This window comes from Monopterus albus, unplaced genomic scaffold (genome assembly GCF_001952655.1).
Source record: "Monopterus albus unplaced genomic scaffold, M_albus_1.0 scaffold4.1, whole genome shotgun sequence".
Lineage (NCBI taxonomy): Eukaryota > Metazoa > Chordata > Actinopteri > Synbranchiformes > Synbranchidae > Monopterus > Monopterus albus.
Window position 1 is genome coordinate 5,950,200 of NW_018127884.1, and position 13,715 is coordinate 5,963,914.

A 13,715-nucleotide genomic window follows, 5' to 3' on the forward strand; every position below is an offset into this window, starting at 1 on the left:
ACACTTTGGGAATTTGTACTGCATCTAAACATCTGGATACCCACAGATAGAATCTGACACCCTGGCCCAGGTCCACTAACATTTATTTACCTACAGTAAACAAAAAACATGTTCCGATTTTTGTTCCCACTCTGTACACTGTAAGAGACTTATTACAGAATCTACAGTCCTCCCTCTGTGCAAAAACCATTCATTCAGGTCAAGGTAATATAAAGCTTCTGCAGTTTGATTTGCTAAATCAATGGATATCTTCCACAGACATTCTCCTTTTCCTGAAGTCGTTTTCACCTTAAATGTACTATGTCAAGATGAAATTAACATATTGTAGAAACAGAATGAACTAAGTGAAATGCCTATTATATAAATACATTATGTAATTTACAAAACTGCAAATGCAAAGTTAGTTAAAAGTATAATTTACTCTGCCCACAGTAAAATAAACCATGCTACCGCTGCCACTGATTTGCGGTGGTTGCCGCCCAGCGCTAATTGCTCCAGGTGTGTTGCTAATTGTTGCGGTGGTGGTAAAAGGCTGCGGTGCTGCTTTCTAATCGAACTGTACATCTCCGATCATACTTTTGCAAACTTTAACCGTCGTTAAAAGTGTTCTTCTCCATGTGACTTTTATTTCGGCGCACTCATGCCACTGTGAAGAAAGATGCATGCTATGCTTAACTTCTCGACCTTTGACAACCTGTCGAGTGTTGACCTCCAGAGTCTGCAGGAGCAGAGTCACCGGTCCATCAAAGTAAGCATAATAATCGTTTTGGGAGTGATGATCACTTTGGGAAATATTGCAGTTCTACTGGTTATTACTTCCTCCGTGGCTGGTTGGTCAAGAAGCTCTCGGTACCTTCTCCTCTCTCTCACTGCTGCAGACTCTGCGTTTGTATTGCTGGTCATGCCCTTGAATCTCTGGGTGAGTTTGCTAAAGGACTACACTGAAGGGCCAGATGCTTTTTGTCATGTTGTGGCCTTTTGTAATGCCACCGTCTACTCCACCTGCATGTACACGCTGGCCATGATAAGTTTAGAAAGGTACATTGCAGTGTTTTATCCACTGCAATACTCGTCTCTGATGACAAGAAAAAGGACCCTGCTCCTCATTGCCTTTGCCTGGTGCTTCCCTCTATGTTTACTGTCGCCAATATCATTTCCAGATGGCATTATCGAGGTTCATTTTTCTACTGCATCACTGGTCTGCAATCCATCATACTCTACTAACGTTGGATACTCCCTCAGCCTGACGTGCTTTATATTTTTCCCTTGTTCCATCATCATGACATACGCAAACCTGAGGGTGTACTGCGCTGCCAAACGACAGAGACTGAAACTGCGCAAATACGATTGCGCGCGTTCCAACAAACACAATGTGGCATCCAGAGTGCTCGTGCCCGTGATGGCAGCATATTACACGTGCTGGACACCCTGCATTGCAGCTATGATCTACAATGGTAAGCAATGTCAATGGGAATAAATGTTTTTAAACAAAGTGATTTGAGAGGGCGCTAAAACCTAAGAGGTGGTCTGGATACCATGTGTAGCTGATGGTACTGAGAAACTGCTTGGACCATACTGATGGTACATGCATGGAAATTTAATTTGACTGCATAGCTCAGGGGGAAATCTCTTGTTTGCATCCCTTCTGTACTTTTACCACATGTTCGCTTTTCTTTTTAACATTTACTCAAATAACTGAACCTAGTAACTAAGGAAAGGAAGCCAAATGTGTTCAGATTCCAAATTTAATGAAAATCTAACTACATAAGCATTAATCATTGACAACAGTAAAACTGTTATGTGGATGTTTGTGTGTTTCTCTTGGATTAGTGTAACCAGGTCATTCATCTGCAGAAAGTCAAGCCTTTATACCATAAGGAAGAAAACTAGAGAATACTGATGCAGATGCATCCTGTTGATGTATATCTAGACTGACACTGACTGTTAAACGGTTCTTTAAAAAAAAAAAACAGTTTTGGTGATTTAGGGTTTTAGAACTAAAACAAATTCAACTGGACCCAGTTGATGGTCCAGTTGAAATGCAGAACTACTGTCCCATGGCTACTTAGGCAGACAAATAACATCATCCTGGTATATGATTTTTAGCCTTGTTGTTTTTAAATCTAAGGGGAAAAAGTCAAAGGGCCTTGCTGACAGTGTTATATTTTTATGCTAAATCAAATTACAAAGATGGCAATAGAACTCAAAAGTAGGAATTTGAATATCCAAGATTAACATGCTGTTAAGAAATCTAAGTGCAACACCCCCCAGATTGTTCAGCTGGGCCTGTACAAGAGAAATAGCTGTCAAAGTTATTTATGTAATTCTGGGCATGAATATACTGATTCAAAGCCAGTTTTATGACTCAGACCTTTTTTGACTTTTTCTCATTTACCTCAACCATGTGCTGTCTTGGAGTAATCGAGACTGAAAGTGGAATGGCAGCTGAGTATTTTTAGAAGTAAAGACCTTTTCCATAGAGGGCTGTAATTCATCTGATATGGATGAAAATCCCTGCAAAATGAAGCTGACAGTCTTAAGTTAAACTTCAGAGTGTGATGCTGTCTGGGAGTCTCACTTTAAAGTGGCTGCTTCCGCCCACCAAATCTCTTCAGTTAACTTTGTACTTTAAGAGCTAGACTATAACTGTTACATTGATGGCTTCGTATCCTGTCACATCGCCAGGAGTAATCTTTAATAATTTACTACCAGTTAACATTTTACATGCTCATCTATGGTTTTATTAATATCAATTTATATACATCATCATAGCTAGACTATTTAATATTAAAGGCCAGCCACTTGTATAAGTTGACGGCTGCTGTCTTGTGTTAACTCTGTCTCCATACTTGTCTTACTTCAGCTCCCATGTCTTCTGCCCCACAGCAATCTCAGGTAGTAGCGTACCAGAGTGGCTTGAGTTCGTGGTGGTATGGCTACCAACCTCCAATGGTTTCCTCAACTGCATCTTCTACTTCTGGATAAACCAATGCTTCCGCAGGAAATTCTGGCTCATCCTTCAAAGGCTGGCTCTAGCCCTCTGCCCCAAACTGGCCAACACCCTCGGATGCTACAGCACTTCAAAGACGCAGTTTGTGTCAGGAATTTTCTACAATAACAACAGCGTCCATGAGCGTTCCGCCAGCGTGTCGTCCACCTGTACACTGCTGTCCTTGGCTTAGGACGTCCGCACCCGAAGAGCACCATGAGCATGGTAAAGAACATGATCACTGACCTCTGTATTGTCTTGCTGGACTTGTCAACTGAAGCAAAGTTACTGATGTGCCCCTATGTCAGTTATTAAGGGTAAGAAAAAAAATAATGGCTCACATGGATTGCTGTGCAAATAGCCCAATACTAAGGCTACAGTGATTTTTAGCAAGTGTAAGTCTAAAAAATAGTGTCCAGTTGACTGGAACACAGCCTTAATTTATAAATATGCAGATTTCTTGTTGTACATACATTAAACCATATTTTAGTTATTTTATAGCTAGCCATAATCCTTGTGTGTGTGCCCCAGAAATGCCAGCTATCATTCTGTGTACAGCTATATAATTTGTATTTTAATAATGCACCTGTAATGTATTTAGACTTGGGTCAACATGTTTCACTTTAAGTATTTGAGTCTGGCCTATTGGTTCATCAGAAGAAACGGATATTTAGACTTTTTTTCATGCGAAACGTTTGTGAATAAATGTCACTATTTGATTATAAGCAATTTGAAGGACTGAGGACGTCTCCTCTTCAGTTTAAACTGCGCATCAAACAGTTTGACATAACAGCTGCTGGAAGTTAACCTTTAAGTCATAGCATTTCAGTGTATGCCAAAAGTAATTAAGCTAAACTGTAGAAAGGTCATAAAATTTGTGCCGGCAAGAGAGAACTTCTGAGAGTGTGGTTGTTTACTTTGAGATATTAAGCCCGGGATCTTCCACCAGTATCTTGTACTACAGCATGGATTCAACTCAATGTCCATGCCATCTTGGTCTGAATAGAGTTTACTGTTAAGGTGAAGGTTCATTTAGATTTAAAGTTAATTAAGTGTGTAATTGTCCAGAAATTTAGAACAGTTTTATGCAATTATTTTTAGCCTTTGGGTTGCCTCTTGGTGTCAAGATCATCAGAGGCTGTCCATTGAGAAATGGTGGCACTTGCCACAAACTTCTAGAAATTGAGGATGAGATAATGACTGTCACTAAGTTGTGAGGAAAATGACGTGTGTGTGTGATACATTTTGTTATGTTTCTAAATTACTAATATAAAAGTTTTTGTTTATGGTTTATCTGTGAAATAAAGCATTATGCCTTAGAAAGTGTCCTCATTTAGTCCAAGTTTGATATTTTACAAACGTGTCATTAGTAAAAAAAAAAAATCACTTCATTGTAATGCAGAATTGAAATTGCCTTGATGAAACTCGGGAACAATGACGGAGTTGCACCACTCTTCCCTTTTCCATGGCCGGACTGTTTTGTTTAGTAATGCGGTATGCAGAAAATTATGATTGATTAGTAAACACTTTACTTTTGTGAGTATGTTCTTCAGGGGAGAAAAAAAAAAAAAAAACTAAAGTGAAGCATGTTTTTATTGTGGGAAGTGTCTTTAATGAACCCTTTAGCTGCCAAAGCTACAAAGTCCACTTGGGATTCTCTCTGCTGACAGAAAATTTGACATTGGTTCTGTGTATGTGTGTTTATCTCTGTTACTATAGTGAATACAAAAAATTTATTTTCAACATTATCCCTTGTAAAACGGAAACTGAATATGTATTTCATGAATAAGTGAACTTTTTAACTAACTCGTATCATTTGTCGGAGATTGTATTTATTCCTGTAGCATCCATAAGTGTTTTTCCAGTCATTTGAGATTTTGCCGAGCAGGTCTCACAGGACACTGGAGTGCTGTGCATTAGCAGCCCTGGTTCTTCCTTGAGGAAGGCTGCTGATAGAAACAACATTATGTTGTCTTATAAGAGGCTGTAATTCTATGGTTGTAATTGACATAGATGTGAAATAGCTAATGGTTTTGGGTCAAAAACAGGGAAAGGGGACATTACTGTACAGTACCTGTTTATGTACAGTACTTCAGACTAGCACTGTTTAATACATGGACTGCAATGGGAAAAGTATAGTCTTTAGTTTTTAACCGTTTTTATACCATCTTATTGCACACAGTCTTTATCAGTATAACACAATGCTGCAGGATGTTTTTCATCAATGCATAATGTCTTACCCACCATGTGTGACAGCATTTTGTTTATTATATTTATTCAATGCCAGTACAATCTGGGGATAACTGTGATGAATTTATTAGAGTGGGTGCAGAAATCTGTTTATCAATTTTAATAGCGATTTTTCCCTGTTCCTGGCAAAGGCCAAATGAAACACCTGATGTATTAACATCTTGAGGATGTTGTGCCACCTTGTGTTCAATCTAAGTATGGCATAGCAGAGAGGAAGAACCCTTTTACACATCAATACATTTAAAATTTATTTTACCTGTGGTAGTAGTGTTAAACAGAATGAACGATGTAATTTTATAAAGTTAATTAAATTTTATAATTGAAATTTCATACTACTGACTGTGTGTTTTAGCATTATTCGAGGTTTCGTCGTGTTGGATGAAGGATGCAAAAGGATGAATCAATGGGTGTTGATTTGTGCTTTCTGTGGTTTGCTGGCTATGGGCACTCTGTGCTGTGAGGGCTCTTGTGGAGGTTGCAGATGGAAAGGCTTTAATTTCAATCTGCTTCCTGCTCCTCTCCGCAGAAAAAGTAGCAGATAGGAGCAGGCATATGCAGGACTCAAGTATTATGCACTTTGTGCTTGTATTGCACTAAAACAAATCAGAGTGCATACCCACATTATCAGCTACCTTAATGGATTTTGTACCAAATCACAATGGCACAATGATTACATTTTAAACAAGATACCAAAGTATAAAGATTTTTCAGTTATGTAAAGCATGAAAAATTGACTTTTTTTCTTGCTGTTATGCATTTGCTTCCTATGATCACAATGTGTTAGTGTTAAACAATTAGGGTTTTGTGCATTTTTTTTTGAAGGAGCTCATGGCCTTCAGTCATCAAAGTATGAATAAACACCCATCTCAGCTACTGTAGCCAAGAGCAGGTACACAGAGTGAATTTAAGCTGGGCTGTTAAATTTTCATCTGTATTCATTTCGAATTTGCACAGCACTGTCAGGATATACTATCCATTATTGAGTTGATAAATTTTTAATGGAAAAGGAAAACTACATAATGGTGGATAGGTTATTTACCCATACAAACAATCTGTCAGTTTTGTCATAGTTGTCTTGAGATTTAGAGCAGCCAGATGGTTAAAGAGTAATGTACACTGGTGATGTAACAGTGGTGACCATGCAGGACACAAGGCTGTGAAACGACAAAAGCAGCTCTATTCACTAGCCACCTCATCTAATGACAAAATGATGTGTGTGAGTGGAGCTGTCTCCATTAAAGGTGTTAGCTGCAGTAGACCCCCAGAGTGCTTTTGGTTGAAAGAACGCACTGCACTGCAGCTGGTTTCCAGGAATGATGGGTGTACCAAGAGCAGATGCTTGTTTGTCTGTCATCTCCAGCTAACATTGCAGACAGTTTTCTCAGATTATCATTTTGTTCGTCCTTTGTGATCATACTAACCTCGTTCTACAACCAACCAACATTTAACAAACGTATTTATGAGCAAATAGTTTCAAACCTTGCATCAGAAAGCATTCATACATTTCCCACTTGCGAAAATGTGAGTTTGGTCAACATGAATGGGTATTTAGCATGTTTTCATTACATCTACTGCAAAAGCAAATGTACCTAACAAAGCAAGAATCCAGGATAAGGGTTCTATTAGGTGATGAAATATTTATTGAAGAAATATTCTAGAGGGATTTTTAATTCATCTTTCTTCTTCTTCTTAAGTATCTTAAAATGATTTCATTTACAGTTATAGTCATGGCCAGAAATATTGGTATTCCTGCATTTCTGTCAGATAATGCACCACTTCTCCCAGAAAATTGTTAATCACATTTTTTTGTATTCTCATGTTTATTTCTTTTGTTTGCATTGGAACAACACAAAAATCCAAATCTGTTACTTTCCACACAAAAATCCAGAAATGGACTCGACAGAATCGTTGACACCCTAAGCTTAATATTTGGTAGCACACCCTTTGGACAAAATAATCAATCACTTCCTGTAGCCATCAGTGAGTTTCTTCCACCTCTCTACTGGAGTTTTGGACCACTCTTCTTTTACCAGCTGCTCCAGCAGAAGGGACCCTTCTCCCAACTGCTGTTTTGAGATCTCTCCATGTGTACTCTATGGGATTTAGATCTGGACTCATTGCTGGCCACTTCAGAACTCTCCAGCTCATTGTCTGAAAACATTTCTAGCTGCTTTTTGAAGTTTCCTTTGTGTCAGCGTCCTGCTGTAAGACCCATGACCTCTGACAGAGACTCAACTTTCTGACACCGGGCCCTACATTGTGCCTCAGAATTTGTTGGTAGTCTTCAGATTTCATAATTCCATACACACTGTCGAGACATGCAGAGCCTGAAGCAGCAAAGCAACCCCAAATCATCAGTGAACCTCCACCGCGTTTGACTGTAGGGACCATGTTCTCTTCTTTGAAGGCCTCATTTCATTCTCTGAAAACGGTAGAAGGATGTGCTCTGTCACAAAGCTCTATTTTAGTCTCATCTGTCCACAGGACATTCTCCCAGAAGGATTGTGGCTTCCTCAGGTAAGTTTTGGCAAACTCCAATCTGGCTTTTTATGTTTCTGTGCCAGCAGTGGGGCCCCCTGGGTCTCCTACCATAGCGCCCCCTTGCGATTCAGATGATGACGAACAGTGCAAGCCGACACTGTTGTCAGCTTGAATTTGTCTGGAAGTTGATCAGGGTTCTTGATCCACCATTCAAACAGTCCTCTGCTGCAATCTGTCATCTACTTTCCTCTCTCATCCAAACCCATGGAGATTAGCTACGACGCCACGGGCTGTAAACCTCTTGACAATGTTGCACACAGCGGACACAGGAACAGTTAAGATCTCTGGAGCTGGACTTGTAGCCTTGAGTTTGCTTTTCCACTCCTGTGGTTCTCAAATGTTCAGACAATTATTTGCTCTTCTTTCTTTTCTCCTGTAAACCATCACATGCTGGAAATACAATTTCTGATGATTTTGAAAAAGAGTAATTCTGCTCAGTCCATTTCTGGAGTTCTGTGTGGAATATATCAGATTTGGCTTTTTTGTGTTGCTCCAGTGCAAAAAGAAATAAACATGAGAATACCTAAGAATGTTCTGGGAGAAGTGGCGTGTTATCCGACAGAAATGCAGGGGTGCCAATATGTTGGCCATGACTGTAAAATGTTTTAGATATTGATTTATTTTTCTGTATAAAGTAAAAATCATAATTTCCTTCGGTCTCCATAAAAGGTAGTACAAAGTGTTGTCCGTTCCTGTTTGTATGCTTAGTTGTATTTGTGTAATAGCTGCAGCAAGTACAGAATTCATTTCTGAGGACAGCCAACTATTAACAATGGCAACCTTCATCACGTAATGTGATAAATGTGCACTGTATGACTAATCACACAGTTTGATAGATTAATTTTATTCAAAGAGACTTAATGACAGGAAACAGCAGCTGAAATGCAGACAGCAAATGTATTACCTTTAAGTCAACCAACTGAATTTTAAGATCTGCAAGTAATATTGTACTCACATGCAAAAATAGCAGCAAACCATATTTAGAAACTCTAATCACTTGTGAATTGACAGGTCATAAGTGTATTTCAAATTTTTATGGTCACTGAAACTGAAAAATGCTTGTCCAATAGTAATGTGAAATAAAATGCTTATTTCTTTAACCAGAGTGATTGTAAAACTGCTATACCAAGCATAGCAACACAAAAGCATTTCAAAATGTACTAAATATGCCTTGTTTCAAACTTATGGCCTGAAAGACACCCATATATTGCTCTAATCATAAATATTCCAATTTACCAACAGCAGCCAAAGAAACAATTCTCACTTAATTCAATACAACTGAAAAGCTCCAGTTACACTTACCACTACCATTCACCTAAAATATTCAATTAAGATGCATTGCAATGGCGCAAGGTTGTGAAATAGTACAAGGTAAATAACAAAAAGCATAGCGAGGAACAATAAAATGTAAAATCAGCAATCAAATAACTAATACTTAGCTTCTGTAAACCAGTCTGTTGAAATTTTGAAATCTTGCACTGAGCATGTGAATGTACAGTAAGGAGAGTCGAATGCATATGAAAGTTTAAGACAACACTTAACATTAAAGATGACGGTACTTTATCAAACTGTTTCCCTTGTTGTGGAGGATTGTGTGTATTCAGTGGGATGTGGTTTTGGTCAAACATTTCAAGGCCTTCAAATGAAAAGAATAAGATGACAAAAGAATGGCAGCACTCAAGAGGATTTGTGTTCACACGTGTAGTAGCGATACAGGACGCCAACGACAACTGCAACAATAACAGGAATCAACCATGTGGTCCAGGTGTTGCTGGAAACAAATGTAAATATTTATGAAATTAAACAGTGCAATTAAACCAGACTGAACAAATAAGAAAGGCAACAATATGAAGACTTTTTTTTAAACCAACAAACTACAGTAATTGTGATGCATATGAAAACAAGTGTATAAAGAGCAATGAGCCTGACACACAGTATTGATCATGATTACTAACCTGGACTTTCCTGAATTTGTGACATGTTCCCCCTAGAGACAAAAAAAGAGAAAAAGACAAAGTTAAATGAAATATTATATGATTTAGCCACAAACCAAATACTTTTATCATCTTTAAATTCTATTCCAGTGATTATGCTCTTGCAGTTAAAGCAAGGTTAGATGAACAGACGATGGAACTTACTTTCAGGTCCTCATTTTTTCTGTCATCCTACAAAGAAAATCAGTGAATGAGTCCATATAATGGTTGACACAAATTACACTCAAATAAGCCAATAATACAAATGTGCTATGCACTGTAAAGTTCATCTGAAGCTTGAATTCATCAAATGAACTCGGGATCTTCCAGAGTTACAACATTTTACTGAAAAATTTCCTCCATGTTTCCACAATCAGTGCTTTGTTCAGCTGCAGTGGAGGGATAGTAACACATTGATGAATACTGTACTAAACTACCTTGAAAAAAAATGCCCACTTGACCATTAAAAATGTGTTAAGGGCTGTCTGTAAATTGGCTGATGAGCTAAGCTCAGTCTCCAACAGGCGTCACATTTTGCTTTCCAGTAGAAAAGTTAAACAAAATTTGTTGCTATCATTCTTCCTGTGCCTGCTTTGGGTTCCCTGACATACAGTCATGCTATTTTGCCCTAAGGGGCTTTTCTAGCCACTCTACGATGAAGATTAGTTTTACAGTACCTGCTGTCACACAGGCATGATGTGTAATTGCGAATGTTACTAGCAAAAAATTTGTGTTTTAATGGACACAGTACTAATGCTCACCTGACTACACTGTCTACAGGATGTTACAAACCAATTTCCATTTCATTTGACGTTATCGTCCTCTATTTGCTGACAAGCATGTAAATCCCAATTTATTGCATGGCACCATCTTGGGACCCCATGCAACCTTTTTGTGAAACAGATGGTCTGCTGACACCAAGTAATTACTCTGATTATGTTTGATGCAAGCAAGGATAATTCTTTCTTAGAAGTTTATATTCTGTATTTTGCAGATAGATACTGGCATTATGGAAAGATTATACAGGCAGGAAAGTTCTTACCTTGCAAAGCTCCCCAATGTAGTATTGCTGGAGCATCTCCCTGGCATCTATAGAATGACCTACATCCTCAAAGCTTTCTGTGGCATCTCCACCTGCTGCCTCCATTAAAACCTCCTCACCTCCCGGATGCTGAAATCGGTGTGTTGAGGTAGTTAGTTCCTCGATTTGCCCCACACTGAGAATATCACAGAATTCACTAGCAGGGACCTGCTCAATGTGGTTGTATCAAGGAATGTTTATATACTTAGACATGGAATGCTTATGAACTTTGTAGTATGCTTATGCACTTCACGGTTTTGGGGAAGGCTAAGGATGTCTTTTAACAGTTACAGTTAAAGTACTCATTTGTCTATAGTAGTTAAAATTAGCACTACTTGTTGTTTAGTTAAAGTTACTCGTTGGCTAAATGTTAACGTTGACCGTCATTCCTCCTAATGCTAGTCTGCGCATGAGAAACGTTAAGTATCGCTTGACCGAACCCTGTTAAGTCTGAATAACATTATACTGGCAGATTTTTTTTATTACAGGATAACAAATGAAGTCAAATTATCGTCAAATGAAAACAAACTGCAAATGTGAAGACAAAACGCTATCAACCATCAGTTTGTGATTCCAGTAAGTAGTCTTAGCCGAAACGGGAAAACAAAGGTTTATCGGTATCTTAAAGCGAAAAAAAACTCTAATTGACATCACTAGTGCTTAATTTAAATAGTTACTACTAGCCATATGACAGTGACTCTTACCTCTTCAAGGAAACTTGTGATGTCGTATACTTTATCGTGGATGATGAGCCATGTTTCATCGCTCATGTTATGTACTCTTACTTCTTCTAATGTGAAATATTTTACACCACCTTCTGTTTCGCCGCTATCCTCAGTATTGGTGCTATTAACAGCATCAGGATGACTGCTATTATTGGTCATTCCCTTTCCCATTTTAACGTTAATGCGATTAACTTATATCGACTCAGAAGCTAGCTGAAGTTGACTTCCTTTAGCCTGGTATAGATATAACGCTAGCTAAATCTATATAGTATCTAACCCTCTCTGAATCAAGCTATTAAGTATCCAAAACTCCTGACATTACAGAAAAATGAATCGTAAATACCCCTCAAACGCTAAAGTAGTATTAAGAGCTTTAAATAAATAAAAATAAAGCAAACAAAACATGAACACCCCAAACCCTCGGTACCTCAGCAGACTTGTTAAACAGGCCAATAAAACATGCGCAAACACGACAACCAACCAATGAAATTGTGGATTGAAGAGTGGTAGCCAATCACATTCGACCACCTGATGACCACGACACTATCAAATTGGCCACGGTTGTCAACTATACGCTGTCAATGTGCATACGATTTTTTGCGGCTCAAGACATCTATGCGGGCTTATGTTACATTCCGTAACATCTTTTTTGTTTTCGAGGCATTTAAAGCATTACAACAATTTCTCTACTTCAGCTGCAGACCTTTATGCCATACTAGGCAATAAAAACATATATGGAACTGATAAAATTGTATCAACTAATTATTGTCTAACTTGAAAATACATGGTTGTAGGCCTATAGGCACTTTCCTTTTGTTGCACTTTTCTTAGTTTTGGGGATTTAGCTGGACTGAGGCATCACGTCTGAACAGATATACTGAATAGAAATACTGTACTTAAGTAATTTTACATTTTTATATATGAGAATAACTTGCAGTAATGTCCTTTGCTCCTGTGTTATCTAACAAGATAGATGCTTAAATGTGCCTTTTTGTGCTGATAGGGGACCTGTGAAGCATATGTCTGCTACTGATATATCAGTTTACTAACCACAAGATGATACTGGGAAGTATGTGCTTTGACAGTGGTTCACCATGTACTTAACATATTTCATCCTCTGCAGTCACATTTAGGTATACAGTATTTGCTAGCTGTATCAAGTTCAAACCCTGTCAAAACCTCCCACCCCAACAGAGTAGGATATCTGAATACCCTCTTAAACCATGCTAAAGTCCGAACATAATTTAGCTTACTCTATCCTTCCAAATAGAATTACTGTGTCAGAGCCAGGAATACATAAAGATCCAAACACACTATCAGTTTAAATATCACTATCTGTGATGTTCATACCTGTTCCTTTGTCAGAACCAATATTTTGCATTTAATATACAGGGTAATGTGCAATTTGTTTTGTAATGAGCAACTGAAGTACTTAGCTTCGTGCATTAAGATACCAAGGATGGATTCAGTGGTAATTATTTTAAGGCTTTTACTACAATAGGCTACATAAACTTGAACTTACTATCAGTAAGTTTTTCAGTCTAAAAGATAGGTTTCATGTTTTTTTTATTTTATTTGTAAATTAGTTTACACCTCACATAGTATTGTCTAAATAGGCTATAAACACTTTAGCCTATAAGGCAGAAAAGCTACGCATTTTTCAGTTTTCTGATTGGCTGGCATGTTCTCTTCATGATTTAAGATTCCAAGACAAAGATGTGACTTCCTTTACATCTCAGCTGCTTTAAATTAATGTTATTACAAACCCAATTCCAAACAAGTTGGGACACTTTACAAAATGTGAATAAAAACAGAATGCAATGATGTGGAAGTTTCAAATTTCAATATTTTATTCAGAATACAACATAGATGACACATCAAATGTTCAAACTGAGAAAACGCATAATTTTAAGGGAAAAATAAGGTGATTTTAAATTTCACGGCATCAACACATCTCAAAAAAGTTGGGACAAGGCCATGTTCACCACTGTGTGGAATCCCCTCTTCTTTTTATCACAGTCTGCAAACGTCTGGGGACTGAGGAGACAAGTTGCTCAAGTTTAGGAATAGGAATGTTGTCCCATTCTTGTCTAATACAGGCTTCCAGTTGTTCAACTGTCTTAGGTCTTCTTTGTCGCATCTTCCTCTTTATGATG

General features: G+C 38.1%; 2 protein-coding genes across 5 annotated transcripts in view; one reads left to right on the forward strand and one right to left on the reverse strand.

Moving 5' to 3' along the window:
* Nucleotides 1–446: 446 nt before the first annotated feature.
* dhx38 (DEAH (Asp-Glu-Ala-His) box polypeptide 38) overlaps nucleotides 447–13,715 on the forward strand; it is a 33,896-nt gene continuing 20,627 nt past the window's right edge. For 2 of the 3 annotated variants that reach the window (XM_020609461.1, XM_020609469.1), the window contains exon 1: nucleotides 447–748. In XM_020609461.1, the coding sequence (XP_020465117.1) occupies nucleotides 659–748 (90 nt within the window). In that variant the 5' untranslated portion in view covers nucleotides 447–658. Of the gene's footprint in view, nucleotides 749–11,259; nucleotides 11,411–13,715 lie in introns of those variants that run through there. The other variant, XM_020609485.1, reaches the window with a different exon arrangement.
* cyb5b (cytochrome b5 type B) lies at nucleotides 8,609–12,016 on the reverse strand. 2 transcript variants are annotated; one of them, XM_020609494.1, is made up of 5 exons: nucleotides 11,539–12,016; nucleotides 10,796–10,924; nucleotides 9,919–9,945; nucleotides 9,736–9,767; nucleotides 8,609–9,551 (listed from the first exon to the last, which is right to left on the reverse strand). In XM_020609494.1, the coding sequence occupies exons 1-5, from the start codon at nucleotides 11,728–11,730 to the stop codon at nucleotides 9,458–9,460; spliced, it is 474 nt and encodes a 157-aa protein (XP_020465150.1). In that variant the 5' UTR covers nucleotides 11,731–12,016; the 3' UTR covers nucleotides 8,609–9,457. The 2 variants fall into 2 exon arrangements, with proteins under 2 accessions (XP_020465150.1, XP_020465158.1); XM_020609502.1 differs by having other exon boundaries at nucleotides 10,796–10,970; nucleotides 11,539–11,625.

What these genes read in the sequence shown, in the direction of transcription:
- cyb5b (XM_020609494.1), bottom strand. Translation starts at nt 11,730, where the DNA reads ATGGGAAAGGGAATGACCAATAATAGCAGTCATCCTGATGCTGTTAAT. An exon ending in GAAAAAATGAGGACCTGAAA is followed by an intron (nt 9,768 to 9,918) that starts GTAAGTTCCATC and finishes TTTTGTCTCTAG; the next exon opens with GGGGAACATGTCACAAATTC. An exon ending in ACAAATTCAGGAAAGTCCAG is followed by an intron (nt 9,552 to 9,735) that starts GTTAGTAATCAT and finishes ATTTGTTTCCAG; the next exon opens with CAACACCTGGACCACATGGT.